The following is a 9,851-nucleotide window of genomic DNA, read 5'->3' on the forward strand; positions in this document are numbered from 1 at the left end:
ATGCCATAAATACAAAATAATAATTAAGTAGTGAAAATGGACGATCTAAAAGCTCGCACCGCGGTGCAACACGACGTGTTGCGTACTTGTAGATCGGCTATTTTCACTAGTTTGGGTCCCGGGCAAACGTCTGATCTATATTTCGGGGTCTCTCTCGACCTGAAAGGTTAGGGAACCACTGAAGTACCGTATACATTTATTGTCTCTTCCCGACAATCACGAAATAATTCAGGTAATCACCTGCATCAACCAGGTAAACCACAAGACCAATGAGAGACTGAACAAGCGCAATTATTTTCAAGCATTTTAATACAAACTTAATAAACTCAGTCCCTCTTAACATGTAAGACACTGACTCCAAATACTTTGTTATACCGTTTTTGTTTTTTTTATCAAGTATTGCACAATGTAGGTACAAAATTAATATACGATTACATTTTGTCCATAATATAGCAAAAATCTTTTAAACTCTTAACAGAAAATACAACTCTCATGTTTTTCAAAAAAGCAAATATTCTTAAATCCCACCACTACGGAATATTCTGTACACAATCTTTAGAATAGTCGATGTTTTTTTTTCTTCTTCGATGGATTCATTTTACAATTTCAATAAAAAAAGAAATAACATAAAGTCGCTGCAGCCATCACGGATCACTGTAGTAGTAAAAAGATATAAATGCAATACCATGTCGTAGAAACAATAGATACTCTGATATTTTACAAACTCTGTACTAAATTAAATTATACAATTAGAAAAAAGACCAGGAAATCCCACTTATTTATGCCAATTCTTTGAAAATTGGCGGCATCCAGTTATGTTTTAAATACTGAAAGAGGCCATGACTTGGGTTTTTTTTTTTTTCTTTTTCTTTTTTTTATATCTTAAAGCAGTCACGTAAAAAATTATTTTGTGCTTGGTTGGCAAAAGAAATAACAATGATGCATGTTGAAGTTTAGGTAACCAAGCTTGGGCATCTTGTACTACAAGCTTCATCATAAAAAAAAGAAAGAAATTACAAAAAATAAATAAAGAAAGTAACTCAAGGGGGCAAAGTAATTCACCCTCGGGCTCATGCTCTTGGACTCGTAACAAAAGATCTTATAGCTGACAAGTCACTTAATTCCTTGACATTCTGTCCATGTTTTGTTTTTGTTTAGTTTTTCTTTTTTTTAATGTGCATTTGTGTGTGTTTTCCCCCTATCTCTGGTCATTTCTGTGTGTACTAGCAGTAGCAGAAGTTGTACCTTTTACATGTACTAGTTGGCCATAACTGGCTGGAATTGCTGGTTAGAATACTGCATGTTGTTCAAGCTGAAACTCAAGCCGTCCATAAGGGACTTGTCGTTGAGGCCGCCGTAGGCGGCGAACACGTCAAAGGCATTGCTGTACTGCAGCGGGCTGAGGCTGAGTGAGCTGTCTCCGGGGAAGAGAGCGCTCGGGCTGCCCTGACTCTGCAGGTTGGGGAACACAAATTCCTTGGCGTTGGGGGACAGGGCCGAGGGCTTCTGGTGCTGCTGCGCACCGAGGCCCAACCCGTACAGAGAGTGCATGGAGGTGGAGATGGCTTTCTGTTTCAGGAGGCTGTTCACGTTCAGGCCCAGGTTGGTGGGGGAAGTGCGTGCCACCTTGTTCCCGGGAGCACTGCTGCCGTTGTTGTTGTTGTTGCGGCCGCCGCTGCTCTTCATCTTAGTCGAGCCGAACTTGGTGGCCGCAAAGGTGGCAGTCGTGAAGGTCAGTGGCTGGCTGGAGCGGGGCATGAAGGTGGGGCTGACGGCCGCCGAGTGGCCGAAGGGAGGCGAAGGCGAGCTGGAGACGGGCGAGGTGCCCACCACTGGCTCACTGATGGGCATGAAGACCTGCGCGTCGGGGTTGAAGCTGTTCTTGATCTCCTTGTCCAGGTCCAGACCTCCGCTGGCGGCCGCGCTCTCGTTGCTGTCGTCGACGTACAGCACCTTGACCGGCCCCTTCTCCCCGATCTGGTAGGACACCTCGAAGGGGTCGATCCACACGCTGAGGTCCTGGGGCAGGTTGTGGCGGACGTCCTCGATGTCCAGCCCGCTCTCTTTGGCTGCCTTCTCCACCACGGGGTCCACCTTCTCCCCCACGTGGATGCACCTGAATCCTGAGCCCTTGTATGGCTTGTCCGGGTACCAGTGTCCCTCGTACTTCTGCTTCAGCTGCCGCTCCAGCTCCTCGCCGAAGATGTTGACTCGCCGCCGTGGCAGCTTGTTGTACAGGTAGGAGATGATGAAGTTGAGGGCTACTTGGATTTCAAGCTGCATAGCGGACTGCTGAAGTGCACCAGATGTGTGAGACGGGGCGTGTTTGGGTGTTATATCCACTGGGTGGGCGTTGCTTCTCCGTGGTGGGCTGCTGAGGATCTCCAGGGAGGACAGGGTGTCGTCTGGCACCAGGTAGAAAAAGGAACTAGAGCTTAGTTGAAACTGGTTGAACAAACAAAAAAAGTGCTGGTTTTGTAGAAGTGGTGTTCTTCCACAGGTCGAGTGATCCTTTTTTTCTTTCTTTTCCTGAAATAATCACAAGTGGGGAAAAATGCCATGAGTGTGCTATTCCTTAAGATACATCAGCCCAAGAAATAGATAAATACTTTTTTTTCTCCTCCATTGGTAACATTACCCAAGTGTGTGTGTGTGTGTGTGTGTGTGTGTGTGTGTGTGTGTGTGTGTGTGTGTGTGTGTGTGTGTGTGTGTCTGTCAGTATGTCATATTTCAGAAGGACAACTCACACATTAGTCAAGAAATGTCTGTGTACGAAGGACATAATGTTATAAATTAGGCCATGCTTCAACATGCATATCATGTTCTTGGTGGCTGCTGCTACTGCAGACCATACAGATGCAACATACAGAATTGCCCTTTAAACATTAACCCTCCACTGCCAGACAACCAAGCCTGTGTAGCTTCTTGTTTACAGTTGCACAAGTACAATCATTTAAACAGAAACATCTTCATTGTCAACAGTGGCAGATTAGGTGGAATGTGTCACAATAATATTGTGACACATTGTTGTCATATTATGACATGGATGTCTTTTTTTTAATTTACAATAAGAAGAAAGCTCAGGCTTTCTCTGAAGCTTGCTCTGGGATTGATGTTACATAATAGATCCAGCACAGCCTGGCTACGGTACAGTAAAGCTACAGCCAGTGACTGATCACCTACTGGGAAGGTTGTCATTAGGTTTAATAAACCAACAATGACAACAATGTAACAATCAGTTGTAACATTACAGTGGCTGGCTGGTGAATCATGTCAAGTTGACAAGAAACCGTCCCCGTTCTATGGCGTTTCATCATCACTACACAGCAAACTTCACCGTTAATTTATCTATCGATTAGCAAATCTGCCTAAATGGAAACCTTCGGGTCAGTTATGCCTTAAATTAGCAATGCGTGTTGGTTGGCGTTATATGTCACTGGAGATGGTTTAATATAGGCTACGCACACAGCACCGTCGAGTAGTCGGAATGATTCGTTACAGAAAAAAGGAGACAGTCAAAATAAAGGTTGACAACGACACAGCAGTTTGAATTGACTGTTTAACATAACAATCTGCCTCGGCGTGTCGCATTTTCTCTCTTTTTTAATCGACAAATCGTAGCTTCAAATCAGTGCATAATAAGGAAGTTTCAAGTTTGACCACCAACCAACGAAGCTCAGGGCTGGGCTGAAGACAGGAGAGGAGAGTGTGACACTTTGTATTCTACGCGCAGCTAAAACTTGATTTATTCATTGGCTGAGGACTAATAGGAGGACCCACCAAGAGGCTACAGGATTTTAATCAATTCTGCTTTCTGAAATAAAACACCTTTCAGCAGCAATGGCTTCAGTTCAGATTCAACACACAAGGCACTTATTAGGACCAAGAAAATAGTGGATTAACAACAACACACCTTAATTTAACACACACACACACACACACACACACACACACACACACACACACACACACACACACACACACACACACACACACACACACACACACACACACACACACACACACACACACACACACACACACCCCTCCCTAACTTCGTGGACTGACGCAGCAAATCAGCTTAATGAAACCCTCAGTCAGAACAGAGCTTTACACAGACAGCACAACAGCGAGCAAAAAACTAAACTCACAGCTGCAAAAAAGAGGCATAAAATGAATGAGCAAAACGATACTTACTTTTCCGTAAAGAATACAGAGATTCTTCTCAGTAGTTTTGAAGTACCGTTAGTTTAGTGCAAATAGAAGAAAAAGCAAAACAAACAAAAAAAAAAACAGTTCGGTGTAAAGGTATAAATACTTTCTTCACATAGAATATATTATCATCATGTAAAAAAAAAGAATAAGTAATTCCAGTATATGAAGATGTCTGTCTGTCTGTCGGGAGGATTGACGTTACGTTTGCTTTCTTTCTTCAGTTTCTTTTTCTTTTTTTAAGGTTATATTCTTATTTTTTGAGTTTCTTTTTTTGTTTGTTTGTTTCTTTTTTTAGTCCCCGTGTCCTGTCCTGTTCAGCAGGCTGTGCAGAGCGGCTCCTCTCCCTCTCCTGCTCGGGAGTTTTACAACTTCGTCCCCCACTGTCTGCAGAGCGCCTGTATTTATAGCCTCCCCTCCTCCGCCACGGGCACGAGGTGGAGGCGGCCACGCGCTCCGCTTTTCAGAGGTCAAAACAATACGTACGCCGCGCCATTGGCTCTCTCCGCCGCCGAGTCCCGCCCTCCCTACACTCGGGCCCGAGTCGGACGCCCCATTGGCCGGTTCGCCCTGTCGATCAGCCATACCTGATTCCGTGAAATGAAGGAATGCCTCCTCCGCCGGTGTTGCCAAGGCCGCTTATTATAAGCGCGCTTTGGGCTTGTTTTTCTCTCAAGTCCCTTGTAGGTTTTGTTTGTTTAGTTCAGGGGTAGGCAGTGGTGTGTTCTAGACTTTTTTTGAGGGCATACTATAATCTATGATCCGCGGCTATTCGTGTGGCCAGGGCATATGCCAGTGCTGTGCATAATGCCTATCAAATACACTACTTTGAAAGGTTCACAAGGGCAGACACTATTCATATTTTTATTTCCGACAGCAGACGCCGTATACATGTGTTACAAGTAGAACACAGCTCTGGGGGTAGGCAACCTTAGGTACACAGGTGCCAACATTGGCACAGGGGAGGCCGGTGATCTCTGGCACACTGGCAGAAGTGTGAGAGAGGATTTGTATTTTAAAAACAAATCTTTTTTTAAACATGGTCAATTAAATGAAGTTAATTTACAGCAAATGACATCTTGCACATAATTCTACATTCATTGAAAGTCTGAACTCTGCCTGGGGAGAGTATCGGGGAGATAGGTGGATTATTGGGTAACAGGAAAAGCCGACCTAAAACAAAGTCGACCCAAACTCGTTTCCCAACGGGTCTGTGGCCTTAAGCTATAGATGCAGAATAGACAAAAATCTAATCTTTGCTTCTGGGGGTCCCTGGAACAAAATATTTTGCGATGGGGGTCCGTGGCCAAATACATATCATTATGGGGGTCCTTGACATGACAAAGTGTGAGAAACAATGATAGCAACATACGTTTTTTCAGGAAAATTGTTAGGATTTAGAAGACATTTTAGAATGTGCCTATCAGTGGTTAAGGACTCCCAAAATGTGTTTTTGGCCGCAGACCCCCATCTCAAAATATTTTGTTCCACGGATGGACCCCTATCGCAGAATATTTTGTTCCACGGATGGACCCCCATCGCAGAATATTTTGTTCCAGGGACCCCCAGAAGCAAAGATTAGATTTCGGTCTATTCTGCATCTAGCTTAATGCCACAGACCCGTTGGGAAATGAGTTCGGGTCGACTTTGTTTTAGGTCGACCTTTCATGTATTCGTAATTTGATTATTGCTCTGGGTCTAATGTAACAATATCCTGCCAATCAAAATGGGTCAAAATATTTGAAGTCATTAAAATGTAGTCTATGTTGACATGGCGCACTGACTATCTAGAAAATAAAAACATGGCACTTCATTGGGGGGGCTTGTTGTTGCTTCCGTCTAGTAGTGGTTCTCAAATATTTTCATGGCAAGGACCCTCAAACTTAGGCCTATGTGTATTTGTCTGTGAATCCTCATCTGAAAATATGTTGTGCTAGGCCCCCCACATAGGTACACAAACGATTTGTGCTGTTTAAATATTTCAAATATATATTTCTTTGTTGTTGAAAATAGCAGATCTACCTCCCCTAGATCCTGGATGTACTATTCCATTATGTGGCCTAGTCCCTTCTTTTGGGCTTGTTTTCGTAGACCTGTCCGCTTGTTTCTGTCGCGGAATCTGGCAACAGTCCCCTCCGTCCCAACATGTACATTTGCGTCACACGCATTAAAGTAAACCTTCTATCTAGTCTGCCTCTCAGCCGAGGCGAAGACAGAAATAATTAGTTTTAACTTTAAGACACGACGGAATAAATGATGCCCACACGTGTGTGTGTGTGTGTGTGTGTGTGTGTGTGTGTGTGTGTGTGTGTGTGTGTGTCGTCCCCCCCCCCCCCCCCCCCCCCACGCACATCATTATAGAGCAGTTGTCTGTCGTAACAGTAGAAGCAGCCCTGAGCCCTTGTGCTTAATTTATACCGAAAATAGCCGATCTACAAGCTCACAGCAGGTGCAGTCACGAACGCGACGCGTGTATGTGTGCCTGTGTGTGTGCCGTCGGCGTCGCACACATAATATGGCAGTCTTGGCTTGTGATATGACATTCCAGACGCAAGGAAATTAATATACCGTACCAACATGCCAGATCCTTTATTATAATAGGGCTGGACGTAGGGTCCAGGGCTACGGCAAGACTTGCTTCTATCTCAAACCAATGTCCTCTGAGTCATATAGCCTATTATAATGTTTATACACCATGAAGTGAACGAGTCCCAGGATTAGACCTATATACAATGCTTTACTGTTATTTTATATATTCATTGCTCAGCCGGAAGCGGGGACAACCAAAGTAGGCTAAAGAAAGCCTGTGACGGTGATATATTAGGCCTATATCACATATAATGCTGAAAATCTATCGCATATATTATATAGGCCTATATACATAAATCTATTGCTGAGAGCGAGGAGGAGAGGAGACTCCCCCGTGGAAGCATACATACAGCTGGCGCGCACACACACACACACACACACACACACACACAGACGGGCGGGGCGGTGCCGAACACCATCTGGAAAACACCCGCGCCGATTGGTCGGAGAGGGGCCAGGAGCCCCGTGATTGGTCAGAAACGGGGCAGGAGCCCCAGTGTTGAATGGTGTGCTCCGTATCTAAGGTGCTGATGTAGGCTGCGCGCGTCATCAGCCAAGCTGCGCGCATGGCGTAAGCACATTTAAAGGGCTCTCTCTCTCTCCTCCACCCCCTCCCTCTGTCTGCACGAGATAGATAGGGCTGTGTAATAATTGACTGGTTAATGAGTAGCCTATCTGAGGAAAGCTAGTGTCTTCTGGTGGAAAATACATCTTCATAAAAATGCCTGTGTTGTTACTAGGTTATTTCAGTGATTCTAAATGTATAGGGTCCAGGGGACCACCCAGGGGCCTTTGAGGGGATTCCAGGGGGTCCCCATCTAAATGATTGGAGGTTAATCTTCTTTACCTTCACCATTATTACGTAGCCTATAGTGCATACAACCAGAATATACAAGAACGGCTATTTTGATCAGAGTTTCCTGATCTGAGATCAAAATACAGTAGGCCTACATAGACATTAAAGGAATTGTGGATCAAATGACAGACCTTATTGGACCAAATCATGTCTAAATAATCTTAGATTGGGGTCCCAGAGATTAAAATCTTATTGAATGGGATCCATGGCCTAATTATAAAACCATGGGGTCCAAAAAGGTTCAGAATCACTGGAGTAATCAATTGACCACATTGGTAATGCATGGTTCATCGTCACTATTTAGTGCTGTGTCTCCTTAGCTGAACAGCACATGTGAAAACAATGACGTTGCTCTGTTTTCATGTTGTTGTTGTTTGCTGTTCATTAAGGCCAGTCATTTTCCATGCCATTAACCCCATATCATTTCCTCAGATATCTCAGATTACACCATTAAGTAAGTAGACTGTGTCCGTAATGACATGCATGGAAGATGTCTTAAAGGAGTATAGTTCACCCCCGAAATGACTTCTAGGAGACTAGAGTTCAATAATATAGGCCTATATATGTTTTTTGTCACATTCCTAAGACAATAATTTGTCAATGATCAATACATTTACCCCCATTGATTCCGGATGGGGACCCAAATGCATTTTGGTCCCCATCCGGAATCAATGGGGGTAAATTAACTTTTTTAGGAATGCGACAGAAACCAAAAAATATTATTGAACTCAATTCTCCATGGCGTGAGTAATCAATAGAAAAAGTCATTATGGGGGTGAATTACTCCTTAAAGTAAAAGTACTCTTAAATTGTACATGCAATACTGGGTTGGAATTTTGTACTGTATAGATGGAGCTCATTATATTTCCCAAATAGCCCCAAAATCCAGTGTTAATGTATCTATTTGCAACTCGGAGACTGTACAAACGTAACCAAAAGGGACCGTAAGGTTCCTTTTGGTTACATTGGTACAGTCATGAGTACTGGTGTACCCTCCTAGTCACCAGCCACAACAGCTGTCCTTGTCACAGAGAAGGAAAGGGAAGCTGTTGCTGCAACATAGTAGTAGGCTTACGGAGGACGTTTAGGCTTTCTTCAAGTGCTTAGGTTTGCCAAGCGCGGTCATGTGCTCGCTGTGAGCTGTAAATGTGTGACAGGGCTCAGATGGAAAGAAGGAATTAGATCTATGGGACAGACAATGGAGCAGGCCGAGGCAGGGCAGAGAGGGGAGAGTTTGCGGGTTCACAAAGGAGTGAGATTCACATGCTCCCTTTAGAATGCAAGTGGGCAGGAGGGTGAGTTGGTTGCCATTGGCACCGGGCTGTCCACAGCCTTGGCATGGTTCCCCTCACTGTTTTTTTATTGCAAACAATGCCAGTGGTGGAAAAAGTACTCTTTACTTTTTCAACTTTTTACTTAAAGGCCCGCTGACAGGCCCCGAAATTATAATAGTATGATACAGTAGGTCATGTGGTCTCTCTGAAAACGCTCTGAATTGTCACAGTGTAATCTGTCCCTCGCCCCCCAACAACAGCTGACCAGTACAGTAAGTAGTCTGAGTACAGTCAATTCATTTGATTGGCTTATAATTGCGCATTCCCACAATGACATCATAAAAATATTAACTAATATTTTAAGGTGACGTTTTAAAGTGACAGTCCCCTTTTAGGTGACAGTACCCCTTTAAGTAAAAGTATCAGTACTGCAATACAAATACTCTGATACTCTGTTACAAGTAAGAGTCCAGAATTTAAAATGTACTTGAGTAAAAGTACAAAAGTGTTGGGGTTAGGGTTATGGTTAGGGTGAGGTTACTCACCCGCGTCAGCAGGTTAGCTTTTCACCAGGTTAAAATTCACCCGTGTCGAAAGGATGAACCGTCGAACAGATGCTATGTCGCAATGTCGACACGCCACCACTTAGCCCCATTTATAACCTCACCCTCCGCTGTTAGCTCCGAGATGAGGTTGTTGTAGCAGAACTGGCACCTACCGGCGGCGGGTTTGCAGGTTGAATAGGAAAATATGGCACAGGCTGACTAAATAAGCGACTTCAACAGTTTTCCCAACCTCGATGTAAACGTTTTATGTGCCGGCGCTATAGCTTTAAACATCTGTATGTGTCTTGAACTACCTACTTTTTTGATAAGATGTTATGTTATAGCTAACAGTGGAGGGTGAGGTTCTATAGGGGC

At 44.1% G+C, this 9,851-nt stretch overlaps 1 protein-coding gene across 1 annotated transcript; it reads right to left on the reverse strand.

Moving 5' to 3' along the window:
- Window positions 1-291: 291 nt before the first annotated feature.
- Window positions 292-4,577, reverse strand: LOC308284320 (protein Tob1-like). The gene is made up of 2 exons (XM_080724902.1): window positions 4,198-4,577; window positions 292-2,529 (listed from the first exon to the last, which is right to left on the reverse strand). The coding sequence occupies exon 2, from the start codon at window positions 2,281-2,283 to the stop codon at window positions 1,258-1,260; it is 1,026 nt and encodes a 341-aa protein (XP_080581028.1). The 5' UTR covers window positions 2,284-2,529; window positions 4,198-4,577; the 3' UTR covers window positions 292-1,257.
- Between the last annotated feature and the right edge of the window lie 5,274 nt (window positions 4,578-9,851).

This window comes from Nannobrachium achirus (genome assembly GCF_963921795.1).
Source record: "Nannobrachium achirus genome assembly, chromosome: 4".
NCBI classification, from domain to species: domain Eukaryota; kingdom Metazoa; phylum Chordata; class Actinopteri; order Myctophiformes; family Myctophidae; genus Nannobrachium; species Nannobrachium achirus.

Excerpts from the sequence above, each read along its gene's own strand:
- LOC308284320 (XM_080724902.1), bottom strand. The coding sequence starts at position 2,283 with ATGCAGCTTGAAATCCAAGTAGCCCTCAACTTCATCATCTCCTACCTG.